General features: G+C 37.0%; 1 protein-coding gene across 6 annotated transcripts in view; it reads left to right on the forward strand.

The window, feature by feature from the left end:
* Nucleotides 1–24669, forward strand: part of LOC131071696 (nuclear pore complex protein NUP160) — a 253665-nt gene that overhangs the window by 162873 nt on the left and 66123 nt on the right. For 5 of the 6 annotated variants that reach the window (XR_009112579.2, XM_058007642.2, XM_058007639.2 and 2 more), the window contains 5 exons: nucleotides 3533–3695; nucleotides 6027–6304; nucleotides 6405–6592; nucleotides 8474–8544; nucleotides 8652–8992. Coding sequence is in view for 5 of the 6 variants with exons in the window: in XM_058007642.2 (XP_057863625.2) it covers nucleotides 3533–3695; nucleotides 6027–6304; nucleotides 6405–6592; nucleotides 8474–8544; nucleotides 8652–8992 (1041 nt within the window). In the remaining variant the exon portion in view is untranslated. The remainder of the gene's footprint in view (nucleotides 1–3532; nucleotides 3696–6026; nucleotides 6305–6404; nucleotides 6593–8473; nucleotides 8545–8651; nucleotides 8993–24669) is intronic. The other variant, XM_058007640.2, reaches the window with a different exon arrangement.

A 24669-nucleotide genomic window follows, 5' to 3' on the forward strand; every position in this document is an offset into this window, starting at 1 on the left:
ACTCGGGAACTTAAAAAATTGCTTAAATTTAATTAGAAATGCATTTTTTTTGCAAAATTCAATGAGAAGATGCATCCAATGAGTCAATAAATGAGAACACAAAAGAAACAAGCTGAGTCTAGATATATTTAAATGCAAAGTGGGCACAAAATCGCATCCTCATGAGGAATGCTGATGGCTGGAAGCAAAATAGTAAATAGTTTTTGTAAAACTAAAAGTAAATACATCATTACAATTACATCTTCCTCTTCCCAGTTCTAGTATAAAATGGGGGAGAAGTAGAACTAGAGGGTCTAGTCCTAGAAGTCTACTATGGGCATGGTGTGACTTGTGAGTGTGACTGTGCCTCCTCGCCCGGTATGTCTGGCTCAGGCTGTGGCTCGTCCTCCATCCTGGATGAAGTTGCGTCTCTACTTGTTCCTGACACTGACAATGACTCCTCATCCTCCTCCATGTCATCCATCGTGAAACCAAATCCACCCCCCTCCTCCTCCATAGCCTGCCTCTCCAAATCAGTGATGTCATCCTCTGTAAACAATGGAGGCTGCTCCTGTGATGTCCAATCACTGTAAGGATCTATATCATCCAAGTCAAGTGGACTAGCTAATGCTTCCTCTACCTTCCTTATGCACAACCGAAGATTATATTGCACAAAGACAAGGTCATTGAGGCATTTTTGTGCTAACTTGCTCCTCTTCTTTGTGTGGATGGCTTCAAACAAGCTCCAATTGCGCTCGCAACTGGATGAACTACAAGGCTGACATAGGATTCTGAGGGCAAATTTTTTGAGATTTAGGGAATTTCCACCCCAACTTTGCCACCAAGCATCTGCAAAATAAAATATTGAAAAGTTAGAAAGCAAAGAAAAAAGCGAAAACATAATTTATCATTTTATCAATTCAAATGGCAAATTTATACCTGGGGTTTGAGTGGTTCTTCCTCGTATGGCCAACTTTGAAGAGAATAGCTTACCCCTTGCTTCCTCATAATTTTGGAGTTTGGCCACAATGAGGTCGCTAACCTCAACATCGGGTATGATCCTTTGAATGCATGCAGTGAGGCCCTCCATGACCTTTCGATTAGGATTTGAGTAAGAACCCCCAAACTTAAAACATGGGTTGGTGGAGCTGATTGTTCCACCTCTTATCAATAATTTCACAAATGGGATCAAATTTGAGTCTATCCCCCTTGTAGTAATTTTTGATAGATTCCTTTAATTATGCCCATATCAATATACATAAGTGTTGGTCGTAAAATGGGCTTTGTACTACTTGTTAAGCTACGTTGGTTAAGTATGTTAGTGTCGTCGAGGGTAGTTGTCCGTTGCACGACGGTTCCCCACGGGTGGTAACCACAACCTTCGACCGTGTCTTTATATATGCCCTTGTACTTGTTGTTGGGGACACTAAGGCAGAGAATGATTATTGTACTAGACATTTTGGCATTAATGAAAGCATTGCTTTGAGTTTCTGGTTACTATTCTATCCTATAGTTATCATTTGATTGTTGATATGCAATATTAATAACACACCCCATGGGGTAAACAATAAGTGTACCAAGAGGATGCCTGTTTTTTTATAGGCATTCTTTTTCCCAATATTCCATTGGGAGATTGTACATTTGTGTCCAAATGGGCTTGTACATTTGTGTCCTTTATAGATATAAAGTGGATCTTTTCCCATTTTCCACAAATATCTTTGGAGGATGCGGTCTTTTTCCTCTTTTCTTGCAAAAAAGACAGTAAATAATCGTTTAGGGAGGAATTTGATGATTGTTTCAGTTCTCCAATTTTTTGGAAATTCAAGCCCTAATGGCTTTTTTGTCGGATCTTGGCCCTACGAAGTGACAGATGATGGCTAATTCATTCATTAGCTCTGTATCCTCATTGACTTCTTCTGATATATCAATTGTTTGATAACGTTGATGGACATTATTTTTACATTTCATTGGATCAACCGTATTTTGTAAATTTGTGTCATTCTGTGTTTGTCGTTCTTTGCATGATTTTTGGTACTTTTTTTCTCTATTTTGTTGTTTCTCCATTTTTACTGCAAAGCTTGATTGTTAGTATACATCAAAAAAATTTAATAAACGTACATACATGATGTTAGGACCTGCAAAGAACAGATTAGGCAATTTACAGAGTAAAATGCTGAAACCCTAATGTTAACAAGTATGAACAAGTGTTATAAAGAAAATTCTACAAACAGAATGGAGATGTGGTTATGCAAATTAAAGGCACCTCAAATCAGATTGCAGGTGTTCGGTGTTTTATGCGTCAGTGTAACCAAATTTGATCGAAAGAACTGATTTTGTGAATATGCGATCTTGCAATTAAGCAGAAAACCAGAGCGTTTTATATTCTTTTATTGTAGAAATTAGTGTTAGTCATGTTCTACTACTAATAGTCACATGCAATTTTGTAAACACTTGATTCCTTTATAAGAAATCTAAAAGCTAAATTGAATTCTATTTTGATGATGATATTATATTAAATATAAGCAGAGTGGAATATGTAGTAATTATGTTTTTATATTTCTTCCAAAGTAATCAAAATCTCTTTGAATAAATTATAAAATTGTGTTATATATATATGGTTATTATTTTTAAGAATTCCTGTATCTTGCCGTATCCATACTAGGGGTCTTGTAAATTGGCCATATCCGTATCTGATACAGTATCTGAATCCATATCCGTATCCATTCAACTGTGCCTAAAGAAGAGTGGGTACATATTATATGCCATTTTTGCACTTTTTTGGCTAGTGGAAACAGAATGGCACTACATCAATGAATGTCCAGCTTACAAGGATATCAAAATCATCTACATTGATATTCTAGGCTAGTTTTTATGTTGGGTTGCATTTGCTGTTTGGTCTTATGAATGTTAAAAGGTTGCATTTCATTTCAACCAATATAGAATGAAAGAAATTGATATATATTGTCTTGAAGGTAGGTGATATCATTGTCAGTTAGGAACAACTTTGTTATTTGTTTCGGGGTGTTAGTCAATATCAAGGCTTTGTTTCAGCTTAAGATGACAAAAGTTTGTAGTTGGCTTCAGTTTGAAATCCTATTTTCTGCAACCTTTTGTGCTCATGCTGATATATTTCTAGCCAAACAAACACACTTCTGGAATTACTTTTATCCATCCTTTGACCTCGTAATGTCTATGCAATGCTTCTGTAGAAAGCATTGTCGAGGTTGTTTTTCCCAGCAATTGGAACATTTTAGCTTATAGAGATCATCATATCTGGCCTGCCATATTTTGTGTTGTGTTGTTATGCTATACATTTTTGTGATATGACTTGTATTTGAGATGTTGCTTTGCTGATTCTTAAATGAATAGTAAATGATTTAGAATGTAAGAAATTCATTTATATTCACTCTTTAAGCTAGACATTGTTAATGTCACTTGAGAACAATTTTGTAATATGGTTTAAGGTGTTAGTCTATACCAAGTCTTTGTGTTGGCTTAAGATGACAAAAGTTTGTAGTTGGTTTCACTTTGTGGTTTTTATCCTCTTGTGCAGTTGAACATAGAACCTGCCAATGTGTCAAGAATAGAGCTTCAGATGATTCCAAGGGTCCAGGATATCGGAACACGGTCTTTCTTGCTTTACTGGATGAGTACAACGTCTACTGAAGCCCCACCCGTTGAGGACTTCAGCTTACAGCTTTCTTCACTTCATATTGGTATTGAATTTGAACCCCTGAATATGGAGGATTTATATTTGTGATTTTCTTCATTTTTCCCACTGTGATTTTTAAAAATAGTTATAGTTGTTATTGATGTATTATGTGTCAAAAGCATTTTTTAAATAGAAGGATGCCCATTGATTTTTATACAAATGGTTCACAATTAACTGACCTACTGAAGTTTAGTGACCTGGACCTTTTTCCCTTTTTAAATTAATCTAGAAACACAAGAGCTACACTGAATGAGGTTTCTGGGACAACCATTGTAGATTTGTAGATTCGATTTCTCACTAAGCAATGAGGTCCTTGACCTAGAAGGATAAATTTATTCTGGTGTGCTGATAAGCACGTGTAGCAGTTATAAATAGTAGTGAATTGAAGATAAATGTATGACATGGGCCAAAAACAAGGAAACCGAGAAAAACTATCTGGAATAATTTCCACAATTGTTATTAAATTATTTTTCAGTACATTTTGGAAATGGTCCAATCTTGCAAGGAAAGATGAGTGGCTTGTGGATTTTTTATATGGAGTATGATTAAGGTATTGAAAACAAATATGCGTAATGTTTTTTCCACAGTCTATTGCTACAAAGCATATATGAGTTTATGTATTTCTCTGTTCTCTGTCTTGGATATTTTGAAGCGTATATCTTGATTAATATTGATGTTTTGTTAAACAACACACCTTTAAAACTTACAGATTCCCAAACTTATATCTTATTGTGACATATGGGCTTGAAAAATATTAGTTGCTTTTAGATGTAAAATATATTGTGTCTATATTGCCATCTGAATTCAAGCCTGATCAGAATTGAGGTGAAGTTTGGAGGCACATTCATGGGATGTATTAGGCCTTCCCAAATGTGAATATCATATCAATGGCCATAACATAGATAACACTCAAATGACATTGTGAGATTCTTTGTTGGTTGCAAATGGCATTTTATGGTGTCACAGCTGCAATTTTTGTCTTTTGTGAGGATGTCAGCAAGTACACGTTGAACTGCACAATTCAGACACTCTTTTGCTTTAGATGCCAGATCCAAGGGGTATGTCAGTGCCAAAGTTAACCTTGGCTTGAACTTGACCTGATTCCCTTTGCTCACATATCACTCTGCTAGGGAAAACCTTACTTCATACAGAATCCTTGAGAACTGTGTGAAATCCTACCAAACTCACTGAGTGATGGCCCTGCTAACAGTATGAAATGATTGTTATAATGTTGTCTGCAAGAAAATAATTTTATAGTGAAGCGAATCACCTGCTGTTTCTGCTATGATAGCCTAAGGAATAAAGTTGAAATATCGAGATTTTCCCACGAAATTGTTATGTGATTGTAAGAAAAATAAGAACAAATATTTCGTTAAACAAAATCAAAGGTGTTTGAATGAGCTATCCTCACTCTATAGTATACTTATATCATGTGGACGATTTTTCAATGAATTAGTTCAATACATGGACCAAAACTTATATTTGAGAAGATAGTTAAGTTGCCTTATTTGACTTTCAGATATGAATTTATGTTATATTTGATTGAAGGTGCTCATGTTTTGGAATTCTGAAGAGTCTCATTTCAGAAAGATTCGTAAGGACTGTCAGAATGTGAATTTTTTTTGTAATACAAACATCACTCATGGGCTTATTTCAAAAGTTATACCATCTCTTCCTATGGTTGGAAAGCATTTTGACCATTTTGGTGGAAGATTTATAAAAATGGAGAGAGAAATTATTATACTGTTGATGAATGAGTGAAAGGGGTTCAATGGCACTGAAAAGTGGAACCTGCGAAGATAGAGAAAATAAAAGATCAAGGCTTTCCCATAAAGAGTAAACAATTAATTCAAAGTGGAAATGAAATGTGAACTTTGGTTCGTTTGTTTTAGGAAATCAGTACCCAATACTAGCAATAAATGCTTTAACGTTTCTTCCAAAGTTCAATATGTAATTGGAATATCCTGTTTTGGAGCTGTTTTAATGATAAGTCAGCTGTACCCTATAATTGAAATTTTCTATATCGGTAGCCTGAATTCATTGTTTCCTTTTCAGTAAATTCTTTGTTCAGTAGTCATAAACCTATCTATATGGTTTCTATGATGAAAGTTCAAACTATTATGACAATGGTTTCTTTGCTTAATTTTGATGTTCAATATGTCTAGGTGAACTTCTATCTTCACTTAGAAATTCTTTTTTCACTATTTTTTCCTTATTTTAGTGTTTACCTTTTTTCATTTTCTAATTTTTCATACTCCCTGTCTGTAAATTCTGAGTTAGAAAATCTGATGAAAACAATCTGAATTTTAATGCTTTACTTAACTTGATATTTTAGTAGGGGATGGCAAAAATGAAAACAGAACCTGGGAAGGAATGCTTGGTACAGGTGATCTCACCCTCACTGGTATACTCATTTTTGGGTATCCTTCCTCAAAGAATCGTGCATCATGGATGAGCACCATGCAAAGTCCTGATGAATTGCTTAGTAATGCGTGGAAATTCACAAGTTGGATTTTTTGGGGTGAAAATGGCAGTCAGTTAGAAAGTCTTTCTATTCGTGTCATTGCTCTTTCAGCAATACTACTTCAATATGGTCAATATGGTGTTCTTGAGGTGTGTATATAACGTACCATGTGCTCTTTTCCACTTTCTGCTTGTACAATTTTGGCATCACTTGTGATATGGAGGGGTCTCTTGCTTTCAAAATATGCAGAACCTCTTTGTTACTGTTGATGAACATTCGGATCAGCAAAAGCTTTCAAGAAATACTGAAAGCATGGATGGGGAGTGGTGTGCGCGTCTTCATCTCTTGGGATTTTGTCTTCTTGCTCGTGCTCGCTTAAGACTTCAAGAAAATATAAAAGAAAAACAAATTGAAGAAGCAATTCACTGTTTTTTCAGGTATTTGTAAATTTTTCTTGCATTACTGTGTTATGATATTTTGATTTCTCATTTGCATGAAGTGCATTTTTTAATACTAAGCTAGTCTCTGTATATAACTAGTGTTTCGGCTGTAAATGGAAAGAGAAAATTAAATTCCATTGATTTTAAGTTGATTATTTAACTATATTATATTTTTGAAGGAAAACTTAAACATGACTAGGAATGGGTGACAATAAATCTGATTATGTGTGAGTTGCAAAAGAATTTATGCCAAACATCGCTTTTATAGTGCTACAATTCATGTAAGGATTTCATGATCATCTTCTAGAATGATAGCTCTGCCAAGTTGCAGTCCAACAAGCCTGCAACATCTTTATTATCTACAACCATCTCACCTTCATCTGAATGATTAATACTACACCCAAAGGGAGGAGATGATGACCTCTTCCATTGAGCAAGACTGGCTCCCATCAATCATATAAAAATGTGATAAGACCAGGCATTATGAAACCTTGCAGTGAAGAGGTTAGAGACTTTCTCCAACACCATGCAAAAGGTCCAAAACTAGATCTGGCTTCCCTGCCAAAAAAGAAAATGGATGCTGCTTTAGATTGAAGTACCCACCAAAAATCAGCATTACAATGGAAGAAAATAAATTAATAGGCTGGAGCTACTCAAGGTAAGAGCATTTATCTGCTGTTTTATGGCTTCTCTCCTAGGATTCGATATTATCAAAGCATGGATCTAGGAACCTTTGAAGCCTATGGGCATTTGATAACAGATCATGTTGGATTTTGTTCAAATCTGGTTTGATACAAAGTTTATTTGAAATGGCTGGATCTGGACATTTTGGACTGCTCCGATTTGATTGATTCAGTTCAGAATTCAGATTTTTCAATTCCTAGAGAATTTGGGCTGAATTGTTTTGAAAACTTTGGATTTCTGAGTTTTATTTTCTCTTAAACAAATCAAACATTTTTTTACTTTGGTAACTGTCATGGATGGAAATAGGGTTCAGTAGTTTTATGCATGCAAACTAGGAACTCAACCTATTTATGAACTCAATAGGCTCAACCTCCTATTTGATAAGAAAGGGGTTGAGCACAAGGGGAATTCAGTACTACTTGATTGAGTTGAAAATGAGCTATGGAAAAGATGTGAATTGAACGCAAGATTTAGGGTTAATGATGTGAAATTGACAAGAATCAACATGTACATGCAGTTTCAGATCAGATATGCAGACATGAAGTACATATTTGGAAAGGGGATGTCGAGAGGGACTTGTGTTTGAAGCCTGGACATTGGCACTCAGGACATAGGATTTTTTACAATATTTTTTGACAAACTCACACTTACTAAAACAATGTATGAGCAAGCATGTTACATCTGTTAGAAAGGCACTATTCTAGATTTCAGCTCTAAAGGATGAGATAATTATAGATATGTCCAGATTTTGTAGTTTTCTCACTTGTTTGGGTATAATTGACTATTAGGTGAGGACTAGCATGCAAGAGGAAATATGGGAAGAACCTGTTGCTTTTAAGTAGCGCACATCATATGTTTTGTCATATAACGAAGGCATCTGTCTTATCGTGCATTATTCTGTTAAAGAATTGTTAATGTTTCCTACTAACCAACTTCTGGTTATGAAGTTCTTTCCTTTTTTATTTTGTTCTTGCATTCTTTTGTTTTAATTGGTGCATGATTTGTGAACAATTGTAAAGAAAATTTCATTGGGTAAATATTCTTTTCTTATTGCAAAAAAAGTAAACAAAATACACTGAAATTCTATATTAAGTTTTTGACCAGGCTAATCTTTGTTTAGTTCAACAAGTGAAATACTTTAATCAAATTCTAGTTGTTTCTAAATTTGTTATTTAATATATGTTTTTGGGAAAGGGCTGCCTCTGGAGAAGAGGCCAATCAAGCATTGCAGGAGTTGACCTTTCAAACAGGTTTACAACATTCAGGTATGATGCCACTTAGCTCATTGTACTTGCTAATTCATTGATCATGTATTAATTTAGTTAAAAAATTATATTCGTCTTATTTTACACATTGTGCGATTCTTCTACAGGCCCCAATACGACAGCTGCTTGGAAGCTTCACTATTTTGAATGGGTGATGCAGATTTTCGATCAACAGAACCTGAGTGCTGGAGCATGTCAATTTGCTCGTGCAGCATTGGAGCAAGTTGATGAAGCTCTTGGGGTAATGGATCAACTGGATGATGACACCTCACTGGAAACTGCATCTAACATCAAAGGCCGACTTTGGGCCAATGTTTTTAAATTTTCAATGGATCTCAAACAGTATAGTGAAGCATATTGTGCAATAGTATCAAACCCTGATGAAGAGAGCAAGCTTATTTGTCTTAGGCGGTTCATAATCATGCTTTGTGAAGACAAGGCAACTCAGGTATTTAGAATTGTCATAAACATTCTCTAAGTTAGGAATAGGATCACGTAAGTGAACTAGCTCAACTTTATTCCAGTAGAAAGTATCTTCATGATTTTTGTAGAGTAACCTTTATTCGGTTATTTGATTGTGCTAAAATTGACATTTAGGATTAATTTCTAAAAATAATTAATGGGAATATAAAAGATATGTAATTTCCCCACTTGGACCTATTTTGTTGTGCTATGAAGACTTACCCCATGAAGAATATTTGGATTTTATATAGAATTGAATTTCTTTATTTGGTTGCACACTCTTTTTCCTCTTTACATGGGAACTAGGACTCTAGGTACACACTTTGAATGTTGTTTAAGGTTATGATCTATGTGATTTGACATTTCAGGGATGGGGATGGCAGGGTACAATTGGATGCCCCTCTTCCCACCAACCCCTCCACCTCACTTGGTTTAGGAAATGAGAGACAAGTACAACTATACTTTTATATGGTTGGGTTTGGGTGCTGGGTATGTGGATACAGCAAAAGTGTTTTTGGGGTTGGGTTCATCCATACAAAAAGCATATAAAAATCATAAATACCACATATTTGTAGGCTAAAAAATAGAAATTAAGTTCAGAATACCACATTGTATCATATAATAAACAAAACTACGATAAAACTTAAACTTCTTTTTTAATGTTGTTTTGTTAAACTTGAATGTCATGAAAGATATTCATTGTTTAACATTAAAATATAAAATCAGCAATCGGCATCACATTGATCTTCAAAATACTATTTCAAAATCTTCTATTTCAAGATATTATTGTAAAATTAAAATCTGTTTCAATATTAAAAGGAAAATAATAAAATAGTATGTCAAACTGCCGAAAGCATTAATAGTGGCCATGATGGATTTTATAGGTCTGCTGTGGCCTTGTAGCACTACCAAGCAGGTATGCTGTGTGCCTATATGATTTAATGACCCACACAATACAAGATTCAAATTTGTTGCAAGATACGAAATGACAAGTTTGTGGCCTCCAAGGAATTCTGAATGCTATGTAAAGCTGACATGAACCCTTTGTCACATGAGCTGATCTGCCATGCAAAATCCCTTTGTTGCAAGGTACAAATGGAATGAAGCCTTAAGCAAAGAAGGTTAAAAAAATTCTATTTTTACTATAGATTCATTGTGGGTTCTACTAAATTGTCTTGAGTCTATGTGGGTTCATTCAAGATGAACACAGTAAAAAATTCTCACCCTGTCAGAATCTGGCACAGAATCTGAACTTTTTTTGTAGTTATTCTATGGCAAAAAAACAACATTGTTATAGCCAATAGAAGTAAGAGCCTAATGGTATGAATATTGAAATATTTGAGAATTGAAAATTATGAAGTGAATTGTTTAACAAAATGAACATTGTACATTTAAAGGGTATTGATAATGAGAACCCTCATTTGAAACATGAACTGTAGGTTGTTGGTCCTCATCAATACACGTATCAATCTTGGATGTTGCAGTATGTGATATAATGTCTCCAACTAGAAATTTTTGTCAATTATATGATTTTTATGAACTTTTCTGATTTTTCTGAGAAAAAACACAAATTGGAACTGCAAACCAAACAGAAATCAATGACTGGAAGCTATATATCAAACCTTCAATTGTGCATAGACACTTCAAATGACAGTTTTGGAATAAATCTCATCAGTTATGATTGCTGGTATAAGCCGTAGATTGACCAAGAACACTTGATCTGAATTGGAAAAGTTATGACAACACCAAACATTAATTTTTGAAATCCTCAGAGAGCTGATTTCAATTTTTTGCAACTGCTGAGAATGATTACAATCTGGACATGATATTTGTAGAGATTTTACAATATCAAATCAACTCACAAGCATTAATGATGGAACCTTAGACTTGCATGACTGATGCAACATTTGGTGGCTAGCTGAAGCAGGGCCATATGATCATAGGGAGACTGAAAACAAGTGGAAAAATGGTTGGTACAGCTACTCAAATGATTCTATCTTCTTCCTCAAGTTAGTGCTCCACAAGTCTAATGTATAAGGTGATAAATATTGACAAATCAACAGTTGGGATGTAATAACTACCCTAGCTTTTTTTATTTTATTTACCAAATATGAAACATCAACAAGATAAGATTGCAAATAGAGGTACAAAACTCCCATATGAAATACCTCATAAACAGAGATGGGAGTGACTGCTACAGGTCTGATCGTGGACGGAGGTCACTCTGTTACATGCAGGGCAGCAAGGAATAACACTCAATAACTCTCCAAATTGATAACAACTCACTCTCAAGTGTCTACCATGGGACCAGACGATAAAATTCACCTCAAACGTTGTCCAAACTTTGCGAAATGGAAGCCAACAGGTCAGAAATCATTACATATATTTCTGTTAGAGATGTAACAAGTCTGAAGATTTGATGCAGAGGGCTGTAGGTCTGTAAACACCCTGTTGCAGGTCACAACAGTAAGAAGACACCTCCAACACACTTTCCAACTTTGCCAAGGACACCTCTAAGGGTCTCAAATCAACTTAAGAGCAACCCAGCACTGCCAAACAACTTCAAATTGACAGAAAATATCAAGCTACAGGTCTGCTACACATATTCAGACATAACCATCATGAAATGGCATTGATATACAGGGTGGCCAGCAAGGGAAAATAACCAAATACTTCAAACTCTCTTCATTCAGCAAAATAAGGCTTGGAATAGTCAACCAATATGAGGGTGCCACCAACCATGAAGCAAATCCTGCTAGAAACCAAGCCTCTATCCTCCTTGGTTCTCATGCCAATTTCCAAGACCTCTGGAATATGTACGACCCCCTTCGAGAAATTCATTCCAGCAGCAAACATCACCCTAATCTTTCACAATGGAACTGTGCAGCTAGAAGAATGTCTTTTGCATAGTCATCAATGAAAAAAAACACTAATTCAGCCTTTTTCAGCACAAACTAGATGGTGATTATCTCTCAGATTATCTTTGAGATGGTGATTAGCTTGTTTTGGTAGTCTCTTGCAAAGTGTCCCCATTTGCTAGATTGTCAACACTGTATGATTGAACATCCTTTGGGGTTGTACTGTATTTGATTTCGTCATTTTTGACTTTGGTAATTTCTTGGAGATGCATTCTGTGGCTTTGATTGAGTAGATTTCTCTCCCTATGTAAAGAGTACTTGTGTGCTTCTAGTCTTTAAATTATATGAGCACTCTTTAATTGAATGATCCATAACTTGGAAAATCTCACAAAACATCTTTTTAGGACAATTACTTTTTGTGTGCCCCACAACTTTGCACCCAGTAAACCATCGTTCATTAGTTTCTTTCTTTGCCTTCAATTCTTTCATCATTCGAAGCATGTCCCTTCAGAGTGTTTGTACTATTCCCGATTCACTGTCCTTATTGTCATCTGAACTTCCGTTTTCCTCTATTCTTATTTTATTGCGCGAAGACATTTTATCTTCACTTTTTATGTCCATCGCCCGATTGTAGGCTTCAAAATAGGACAAGGGTGATGTTGTGATATTTGCACTATTCCCGATTCATTGTCCTTATTGTCATCCGAACTTCCATTTTCCTCTATTCTTATTTTATTGCGCAAAGACATTTTATCTTCACTTTTTATGTCCATCGCTCGATTGTAGGCTTCAAAATAGGACAAGGGTGACGTTGTGACCTTTTCACACATCACTCCATTGCAAATGGGGACCCCCTACATTTTTGTCGGCTTGGTCGCTTGCTTTTGAGTTTTTGGGTAGTTTGGCAATGATTTTATAAAGTTTCTAGTGATCGGATGAGTGTTGATGATTTGTGCTAAGTTTGGAACCAAGTATCATCTGTTTTTAAGGTTTTTGTCTTGCTGACTCAAAAAGGAAGTTCATGATCATGAGCATAGTGAAATTGGACTAGTGTGGAAAAGAAAAAAATCTTTCAAAAGGGCTTGTTACTAAATTTTTTTGATTGCTTTTCATGAACTTACTATTTTTAGTAAGTTTCATTCTCTGATCAGCCTAATTTTGAGTTTGAACAAACTTACTATTTTTAGTAAGTTTCACTATGTCCCTGTTTGCCTTAATTTTGTGTTTGGACAAACTTACTATTTTTAGAAGTGTCTATTTTTAGTTTCACTATATCCTTATTTGCCCTAATTTTGTGTTTGGACAAACTTACTATTTTTAGCAGTTTTTTTTTTTAGTAAGTCTATCTTTGGCAACATGCAAGCATTGACTAACAATCTGGGCATCCAGTTCCAAGTTCGGTGAGATCAATGGAGAAGCAGATGATGGAATTTTGACTAAGAAATTCCTCCTTTAATCTAGTATGCCAAGAAATCCTATTTGGGTGCAATTCACTAGAAGAGGAGGATTCCTGCCAAAAGGAAAAATCCTCCACCCCCAAAGTGCGTTAGGAAGGCCTCCAGGAGTGCAAATCCAAAGGAGGGAAGGATTCATTGTCAAGTCTAAAATTCCTCCTTCAGGCCCAAAATGTGTCCAACTTCATGGAGTGACTCAAACTCACCAAAATTTGGTTAAGTGTGAAAAATTCCTCCTCTCCCTCTAGGATGCGTGGAAGCACTCAAGGCATGGAACACGTTGGAAATTTGGCTAAGGCATTGAAAAATCCTTCTCCCTATCTCATGTGTGCCCTAGGAGAGAATCCTTTACTATGGAGAATTGGTGTCCAAACTTAAAATCCCCCTCCCTAACTCATATGCGCCCAAAGTAAAGGTAACATGAAGGATAAATTTTGAACGCCTAAAAGAGATATTTTTCATTAATGGGGTGTGGCACACAAGACTTAATGTTAATTGCTGTTTTGGACAAGGTATGATGTGTGGGTCCATTGAAACGACAAGTCAACTCTCTCCCAACAATAGAAACAGGGAAAATGTTTTGGAAAGAATTGAATGAGTTGCTAAAAATCCCCAGTGCAACTTGGCAGCAGAGAGGGCAAATTCTCTATTTAAGGGGGGCATGAAGTTTCATTTTTCACAACGTAGGTTGAGGAGCATAGGCAATATCAAACTGTGTTGTTGAGATTAGGGCATGGTTATTTATCCAATAATTCTTTTCCTAGGAGGTTCAAAATTATTCCAAGTCTAGAATATGCAATGTGGATTTCTTCTCATGATGAATTTTAAAATTCCTTGACATGACTCTAACTTTGGTTATTTTTTTTTTCAGGATGTTAGATGGTAGAATCAAAGGTGGCAAGCACGTCAAGGCAGACCCAGAACAAGAATGAGCTTAAAGGATTTCTTTCAGAATCACAAATCATATCAAAGTGGAAAGAAGTTAGCGACACCAACCTGGGAACCTTCAATTTGGACGAATTTAGGAGAAGAATGTTTGGTCACGAAGGACATCCTTCGTCTACCTTAGATAACTCGTAGTGGAATTGTGGTAGCAATTGGTTTCTCTCCTGCCATACAATGCCTGAAATTGATGGTGGAATGTGCAAAGTATTACAACTTCAAGCAAAGATCAATTGTAGCTTATGATGGCAAGTTGTTGGCAAATCTCACAAATGAAGCAATTGCCGAAGCTTTTGGGATTCCCACATATCATTCCATGGTGTACAAAACAAAGGAGAGGGCATTGAGGCTAAATGATTACGGAGTAGATGGATGCACAAATGTCATCAACAGTAAATGGATGCAGAAGTCAAAGCCCCGTCATTCCAAAATGCCTAAGTAGCTTACTGGGATGGACTTCAAGCAAGAATATAGTGACCTCGTGATGCTATTGAGTTGAGTCATGGGATGTCTGCAAGCATTCATCTTCGAGCCATGGGTGTTCTACTTGATCGAGGAAGTGATGGATGCAATAAAGGTCGTGGATTGGGCAAAATTAATTAGTGACAACTTGGATGAATGGTTGAAGAATTTGAAGCATTCTTGATCATTTTACATGGGTTCATACATATTTATATGTTAGCAAGGATGGCTAGATTCAACGGATTAATGAGCAAAGGACCCATAGGGTGTGGTCCAAGACAACTCAAAGTGTATGAATGCTACCCTCAGTTACACTTGTACAACACTGCCAATTTCCGGAGAGCTAATGACACCTTCACCATGCATATTGTTTGGTCTCTACAAGCAGGCGTTCACATGAGGCTGTCACAAGAAGCAAAGAAATTGATAAAAAGGTACGGTTCATGGTTCATCCTATTCCTAAGGTTCACTTACATTTGGCTTTAGGGATTCTCTTCCTATCCCTATAGTCTCTCGAGGTATCCGACTGATAAGATGGTACTACTTGAAGTGACAAGGCAATTGACAACTTATGACAAAATCCAATTAAAGAAGAAAGGTGGAATTGGGTTCCCAATCATCATGTGAGAGTGCCCATCAGTAGCAGTAGTGAAAAAGTTAGTAGAGGAACTACAGTTCTACCACCTCACCTATCACACAACGAGGTCTGATGTTGATCCATATGATAGAATAAAGATGGTGGCTGGCATAAGGCATAGGCATAAGATGCAACTCGAGGATTATTGGGCTAATGCCAAGGATGAATATGAGGTTAGAAAGATAATGTTTTGAAGGAATTGTTGTGATGTTTTCACACATCAGCCCATTGTGAATGGGGACCCCCTATTTTTTAGGCCCTCTTGGTCCTTTTTTCTTTTCTTTCTATGGGTCTTTTCGTGGCAGTCTCGTCAGTCTCCTCCAGGTCTGTAAGTGAGTGGGTTCAATTTGATCAAGTCTTCTTTTCATTTGAGCAATTTTGGCTAATTCTAGGGCTTGTTTTGACTGTTTTAGGGTTTTATCCTTCAATCCTAGATTTTAGGGGTTTCCTTTAGAATTTTGGAAAAACTGAACGTAAAACTGGAATCAGGACCCTTCAAGGAATCTCCCAAGGAAATTTGAGTGAATTCTGAGCAACTTTCTATTTTTAGGAAGTTCCTATTTTTAGGGATTTCAGTACCTCTCGGAATGTCTTCATTTCACCAAAAATCAAACTATTTTTAGTAAGTTCCTATTTTTAGAAAGTGTCCCTGCGTCTTGTTTTGCTCTAACGTTGACAGTTTGAAAAAGTTTCTATTTTTGGAAAGTCTACTTGTGGTAGGTCATTGCAGGCTGACACTGAAGACTAGATATGCACGATCATTTCTAAATCCAGAAAGTCAAAGAGCAGGCAGAGTGATAAAAAAATTGGCAATGTGGATATTTAGTCCAGGATTGGAAAGCTTGAAAATCACTGAAGTCCGGAAAATCACTTCAAAATCCATGTGCCATGAAATTACGTAAAATCCATGATCAAGTCATAATTCTGCTCAAGGAGTCAGGAGGGCGCGAAAATCCATGTGCCATGGAATTCATGAAATTACATAAAATCCAAGACCAGGTCAAAATTTCCCTCAAGGAGTCAGGGAGGCGCAAAAATCCATGTGCCATGGAATTCGTGAAACGACGTAAACTCCATCACTAGGTGAATTCCATGCCCATGAGTAGAAATTTTCCAAGGCAAAGGGGAATTTGGACAACAGGAATGGAATGAAAAATCAAAAAATTCCCCTTTGTAAAAATTTTGAAAAATCTTTTTTTAGACATCAAATCTCATCAAAACTTTAAAATTTCTGCATATTTGGACTCGTGAGATAATTCACTCTCTCCTGAACCTGGGTCCTAAATTTTAGGAAAGTTCTTAAAAAATAGGAGATGTGAAAAATTGGTCAAAAAGCTCCCTGCGAATGTGATGAATTCAAAGAGCACAAAAAATTCCTTCCTCAAGGAACAAATTTCCAGAATTTCTTCTCCAGTTCCAAAATGTGCCCTAGGTTGGAAGCAAGATGTAAAAATCAAGGTTCAGGAAGAAAGCTTCAAAATTCAAAAAAATTCCTTCCTCAGGGAAGAATTGCACTTGAGAAGAAGAAATTCTAGGAAGGTGAAAATTTGGCAAAGTGTTGGAAATTCCTTTCCTTCATGACAGAATTCCAGGATAGTTGAAAAATTGACAAGTATTGGAAATTCCTTCCTTTAAGACAAAATTCTTGGAAAAGGTGAAAATCTGGCTAACTGATGAAAATTCCTTCCTTCAGGACAAAATTCTTGGAAAAAGTGAAAAATTGACACTGTGTTGGAAATTCCTTCCTTCAGGACATAGTTCTTGGAAATCATGAAAATTGGCTAAGGCGTGAAGAATTTCCTTCCTCAGGGGTAAGGAACAAAGTTCTTGCCAAAGGAGAATTCCTTCACAACATGAATTCCATGCCGGGATGAATTGAAGGTGAAAACTTTTTTTCTAAGGCAAGGAAGAAATCAAGGATGAATTGAACAAGAAATCCCCCCCCAGAATAAATTTTTAAAAATCCATTTTCGGGCATCAAACATCATCCAAATTTCAAAATGATGAAAGATTTGGAGTCGTGCGAGAATTTTCTCTCTCCTGGACCGTGGAACCCTAATTTGAAAATTTTCCTTAATAATAGGAAATGTGCAAAATTGATGAAAAATCTTTTTCAAGGGAAGGAAAATTCTTCCCAAATAAAGTTTTCTCTCTCCAGGGGTTTCTCGCCAAGTGGCAGTCGGGTCAACGCATGAAGAATTAATGGAGCATCTTTTGCATGTAGCCGTCACATTTAAGGCATTATGGCAGATTCTTTTTGCATGCAGCCGTCACGTTTAGGGGATGATGGTGCATTTATGGCATCATGGGGCGATTTTGCATGGAGGCATATTTATTGCATTTATGATTTATTGGGCAATCTTGATGGATGATGGTGCATTCAATGCACAATGAATGCCATTTTTGGCAAGAATGTAATTAATTGTAATGGGATGGAATTAATTGTATATGGGCATAATGGGCATTTATTGTTGATTCCCACCTTGTTGCATCATGTGTGGGGAATCTTTTAGGGAGAAACCATAATTAGGGTTTTGCATGTAGCCAAGGCTTGAAGCCTATATAAAGGGGTGAACCCCCTCATTTGTAAATGGGAAAGAGATTTGTATGAAATTGTTGCGATAAGTTTTTGAGATAATAACAGTGAAACATTGTTCTCTGATGGTGTCCACTTAAGTTATTTTTTTCAAAACTTGCATGGTTTCACCTTCCTCACTTAGAGTAGAATTTAATTTTCTCAGTTGTTAGATACAGTGCTATGATTTCAATTGAGAATGTAATGGTGTTTGATGAATTTCCATGGTTCATACCTTTTGCATCTTGCTAATTGTAAGTTGCAGTGTAAAGTTACCCCGAACCCCCAAATTTATGCTAAGTTCGATTGTGAATAGTCGTTTGGATTGCGCCGTTTTGGGTATTCAAATGCACTTTCTCAATGTGAAAATCCTTAAACATCCTCAAAAGATTGCACTGGTTCTTGCAAAGTTGTAGTTAAACTTGGTGAAGCAGAGGTTGGTTTATTTGGAATTTGTCCACTAAAGCATTATCTATTGATATCACTTCCCTTAGGAGTAGATTTAGATCTTTCTAAACCCTTTCCCCTTTATTTTTCAGTTAGTTCTAGTTTAGTTCGTTCAAAGTAGAAGCATCGCAAAATTGCCATATCCGATGATGAAATTCCAAGCCACAACAAAGAAGTGAAAGAACGATCCGAATGTAAGGACCCTTGGATTACCAGCATATCAAATCAAGCCAACTGAGTCACATCCATTGCATAACTGGAACCTTGGAGTTAGTCGTTTGATCTTATTGCAATCTTAGCATACGGTTTAACTTTGATCAAGAGAGAGTGAAGTGACCATTAGGCAACTTTATTTTGTGTTAGGCACTGTCATAAAAAACACGTCAACAAAATTCACCTCAAGAAGATAAGGATATGTGAACTCCTCCCAGTTCTAGACCAAGTGAAAGATGTGAATAATGTTCACCTTGATTTTGAGAAAGAGAAAGGCAAGCCAATCCTAGCACCTAATTGGTCTGAGCCAGAGATTGTTGATCTTGACAAGCTGAGTAGGCCAGGTACAAAATTCAGAAGACTTTGGGTGGAGCGTCAAATCAACAAGCTGAAAGCGAAGAATGCTTGCCTGACTTGTGATTTGATGGGAGACCTAGAATCACAGGATGAAGCAATTGATGAATCATCGGGAATTCAAGCCAAAGAAGGAACAAATCCACAATGAAAAGCAGAGTGTGGATAAGAGAAGAACATTGCCTAGGATTCATAGTTAAAGAAAAGACAGGACGTGTCGAGAGAAGAACCACAACAAAAAAGACAGAGGTTAGCAGATGCACAGACATCACTTGGCAATTCCTCAAGTATGCAAGAAGTTGACCTCTTCACGGGAGGAATAATCGGATTTGGCACAAGGAACACGTCACAGAAAGAGGGCTAATTGACTCCAAAAGAACAAGATACACAAAGTGCCAATGCTTCCAGAGAGTTTACTTAGCAAAGGGTTGAAGAGCAAGAACTCCCTCCAGATACGGATCTTCATATCTAGGATTGTCTCAAAACAGTAGTAGTTGGAGATTTGAGAATTCCTGATGAAGAATTCCATGATAAAATGGCTAAGGGAAAGGATGAGAGAGGATCCCATGGAAGAAATTGATCCCCGCTTGAGTTGGAGGAATTTCTAATCCGAATAAATAAGCCAATAGAGAAGAAGGCAAATAAATTCTCCAAGGTCACTAAGATTGAATTAGGACCCAAAATTCTACATGTAGCAGTGCCAAGGATTGACAAAGCTAGGGATGAAATGACTCTAGAAGAATATGATGTAACAACAGTTGATTTGGGACGTGCTACTAGGGCTCAGGTAATAGAAGATTTTGATGATTTCACTTAGGCATTGAAGGAGCAGATAAAGATGGAAGAGAAATACAAGAGGTTGAAAAGCGAGAACAAAGCTTTGTGTGGGCATGTGCAACACCCAATACATCTAGTTAGGTAGGAAGATGAGGCATTTGTTTCTCCTACAACTATTTCGAAGGAATCAATTGATGGCCTTGAAGAAATGAAGATGATCGCCCAAGGCACTAAGTAGTGGGTGAAGAACATTTACACTGCTGGAGGTAAGTTCATTGAGGATTTGGCTTAAATATATGGGAGTGTCCTAGCTATTCTTGACGGAATATAGACTGCAGACCAAGGATGGTAAGATATACACATTTACCTGGACAAGACCGTTGCACGCTTGGAAGCATTGATTGAAATTCCTAGGCAAGCATTGATAGATGGGGAAGTCATAAGGGAAAATGAAGCATGAGAGAAGAATATATTTTTATTTGCACATGAAATTATTATAGAAGAAGACCAAAGATGGTCAGCCCGTGATCGGAGTTGATATAAGAACCCTGCTAGTTCTAACTCTCCTGAAATGCTAATGCTGATTTGTTTTTGTGTTTTTCAAAGGGTTTGGATAATTTTAAAATAAAAATAACAATTTTGTCAGGCGAGAATTGCACATAAAACTGAATAGATACAAAATATGGAACAACTGAATCTATATTATGAATTAGGTAACTGCTGCAAATGAAACTAATACATAAAACATACTCGTATGTCCTCAGCTTATTTTAAATAAAGAATTTTGGAGTTTGTTAGCCAAAATTGGGAAACTGACCAAAATAGGTGTACAAGTCTAGGAATTTATTTTTCCAAGCCAGAAAAGTGATGGAATACTTTGTCTGTGCTAGGCATTGGAAATTGTGCACCCAAAATGCAAGAAGGAAGGTGTTTCCTCCAAGACAAAACACCCCTTTTTCTGGACCCCATGTGTTAGGTTGGAAAATGTACGGCTAGCAAGGAGAAATGTACGACTTCTTATTGGAATGAAATATGCTGCTAATTGGGGCATCTAACCTGAATTGCCCTTTCCTTTTTGAAAAATCTGCAATATCTGAATAAAAGAATCTCTGTTGTTAGGTAATTACGTATTTGTTAATTTGTGTGTTAAAGGTCAGCGGTTAACTTGACGGTCGCCAGTAGTTGGCATCGGGTAACCGTGCCGACACCTATATAGTTGTCCTTGTTTCCAGTTTGTGGGGAGGATAGTATAGGCTTGATGTTATCTGATGTACTGGCACATGTTATCAAGGAGAATGCAGTATTGAGTTCATCTATTTGTCTGCATCTGTGTATATTGTCATATTCTGGTTATCTGCAATGCACTAAACACACACTCACACCCGTAGGGAAAACATCTGGCGTTGTTGCCTAAATGAATCTGGAGCACGGGAATATACTACATGGTACGTGGATAATGGGACAACCATTGCCCGAAGGGACGAGCAATAACCTTGACGAAGAGCCTGAAGAACTGTTCGAGGGAGAACTAGCACTTACGAAAGATTTCTCCTGCATCCTCTAGGCGGCGATCGAAACACACGTACGAAGAGAAGCCACCACCGAGGATGTTCTAGAGGATGTTGGGTGGAGTGCGCTTGGTGTAAGCCCAGCAGTAAATCGTTTGATGAGCGACTTGCCTAACCTTCTGGCACAGGCATTTTTGGCTCTTCAAAACTGCAGGGAAGACACCTATCGAGAGAATCGACGACAACAAATCCTACAAGAGTTTTACGATCGCCAAGAAGAGGAGCGCGATGAAAATGAGCGAGGGGTAAATAATCCCTGAACTGTGTACGGGCGAAGGAGAATAAACAAGAACACCCCCATTGTAATAAGTATGTCAGTGACATACATTATATACAAGGGAGGAATTAATAAAAGTGTTTTTTTTAATATGATGTCTTGTTCTATTTCATAAGGAGAATTTAGAATTAATGCTCAATCTGCTAAATAAGGATAAAAACAAAAAGGAATACGTAGGGGACTGTGAAGTCGCCCAACAAGCATTAATTCTTGAACAACAAGCAAAACGGAGAAGAAGATTCAAGAGGATTGCCGAGGAAGGAAGCGACGGAAATGGCAGCAATGCGAGGGCCAAGATGTGGTGCTAATCGAAACCACCAGGAAATGGTTGGGGGACTTGTCCCTCACGTTGGAGGAGATCAATGACGGGAGTGCGGTTGATCCGTACACACCATTTAGGGGAAACGAGACGAGAAGGGAGAAGGGGACCGAAACCGAGAACAGAGAGGTCGGGGATACCAGTGCAACCGAAGGTGTCAGAGGGACATAGAGGCACGATACAAGAAGCAATCTGTTTGGCTCGGTGGCATCCAATCCTAAAAGTCAGAGTCACGTAGTAGGAACCAATGCACCAGTTTCTGGAGGACCAACCTTTGGAGGGTCGGGTTCGGGAGGCACAGGCATAGTGCAACCAAGAAGTGTGATGGCAAAGAAACAAAAATTGCCAAAGTTCGCGGGGGACGGAAAGGAAGACCCCGTACTACATTGCCATACATGTGAGACCATCTGGTTCGCCAATGGGGTGATGGACTAGGCTGAGTGGGTGTTGCAATTTCCGGCCACACCGAGGGGAGTAGCCATTGATTGGTACTCTGACATAGATAAACAGAAGGTGACTACATGGGCTAACTTACAAAAAGAATATCAAGTAGAGTTTCGGCTACTACGAGACGATAATGAAATTGTGGCCGAAATCTACAGTACAAAACAAGGACGACTATATAGGTGTCGGCACGGTCACCCAGTGCCAACTACCGGCAACTGTCAAGTTAACCGCCGACCTTTAACACACAAATTAACACATACGTAATTACTCGACAACAATCTCTGTTGAAGCACAATAAAACTCCTGAATGAAGCCTTCACAATTGCAATAATTCAGCTGATCTTCAACAACCTCACAATTACAAATCCACGAAGAATTTTCGTTCCCCAATGGCCAAACCTCTGAAACCCTTGTCAAAGAATTCCACAGAGCAAAATAACAAGCAATGTCAAATGATCAATAATGGAGGTTGAATTGCTTGCTTTGCCTTTATAAACCCAAAAAGACACGATTCCCAAAAAGGTATGCCCAATTCACTTTTAAATGCATTAAAATGTATTTAATTCACTTTGCATGGTTCATTAATCAACTTGGGCGCTCAATTTCACTTAAGTGATTTAATAAAAATCACTTTATAATATTTAAGTGGCTTTTAATTTAATAAAGTCACTTTATGACTTTATAATATTCGTATAAGTAAATTTAATAACTTAACCACTAAAATAATAATATCTCCTTCAATATTCAGTCTTTTGACGTACTGTCAGAAGCTGGAGTCAACATTGAATAACCCACATGTGTCTAGGTGCCTTGACTAAAAATAGCATCACTGCCAGATTGACTTACTATAAATAGTAAGTCCCTCAACTAAGCCCACACACTGACTGCTAAAGCCCTGTAACTGAATCTAAGACTGAACTGAAGAAGTGGAACTGCCATTGAGACACTCTATCCAAACATGTTAGCCTACGAGAGTCCAAATAATAGGGTAACCCATCAGTAACTGATACTGACTAGAGTGGGGACATTACAGTTGACCTGACTAGATCATACTACTTTCCTTGACAATACACAATCTATTTAAAGGACTTGACAGTTGTCAAGAGGAACACAACCGTCAACCAATCGATGCTTATTAATACATAGTTGGATAATGTAATGGCCCTTGTGGGATCTTCTCTAATTTTGCAATTTATTGAGTCAATTATGCTTATAGTTTTTATGGAAATGTTTAATTGAAATATTGCTATATAAGCCTTATATCAAGAATACTCCAATTGGATTAGCAAAGTGATTAATTGGTGAGCCTATGGATGTGAAGTATTCTAATAGACAGTAATTTCTGATACAAATCTCTAAATATTGCTCCAAGTGAAACATAGATTCAAATTAAGAAGACGGTCTATTTTTATGTCTCATTGTATAAGAGACCCGATTAGTCTTTATGCTTATCTCTATTTACAGTCAGTATAAGAAAGAGTATAATCTCCGAGCCCTTATTAATCTGATCACTATCTGTGAATGATGAATGATGACCATGCGATTAAATGACTATGGATCAGGTATGGAAGACTTGAGTTTTGATTCTGATTACTATTCCTGATAAATCTCTTTGTAATCTTGCGATGACTAGATTCCTTCTCTGCTTAGTTTACTCTATATTTGTGTCCTTGGCCTTGCTATTTGTGGGTGAATACCACCTTCACTTAGTTGCTTAATTGCTCTTCTAGAGCACTCCAAATCTGGATTCAATATACAAAAACCAAACTACATACCTTCTTGAGAATCCGTGATCCTCTTCTTATACCCTTCAAACGGGCATGATGTGAAGAGTTGTAACTCCCACAGCCATGTCTTTTGCAAACATTGTAATTAATTATTCCCCTTCCCTTAATTGGTCTTATTCTTAACAACGTTGTTATGGAATTAATCATCCTTTGATCTAACTGTTTAATTTCTTCTTGGACAGCAATAGATTTATTACTAGCTAATTAATGTAAGGGACGTCCTTGGCTGGCGATGCCTTTGGACAATGCTATGTTCCTTGGTTGATTTTCTTTAGAGATCGAATGGGGCTATTATTGATAACCAATATTACCCTAACTACATACTCTTGTTTTGATTTTGAGTTGATAGTTTGACACTTAAGTAACTAAGTGCATGCCCAAGGGGTGTAGTCCACTTTTTTGTCATGTCTTCACTTCGACACTTAGATCATATTGGGTGACCCTAGGCACTTAAGCGTCGATAAGTGACTTTTTCAATTTATTTTTTCATTGAAATAATTTAAAGGAAAGTGTGCTTTTTGGGGCACTCAAATTATTTAATTTGTA

This window comes from Cryptomeria japonica, chromosome 3, assembly GCF_030272615.1.
Source record: "Cryptomeria japonica chromosome 3, Sugi_1.0, whole genome shotgun sequence".
Taxonomy (NCBI): domain Eukaryota; kingdom Viridiplantae; phylum Streptophyta; class Pinopsida; order Cupressales; family Cupressaceae; genus Cryptomeria; species Cryptomeria japonica.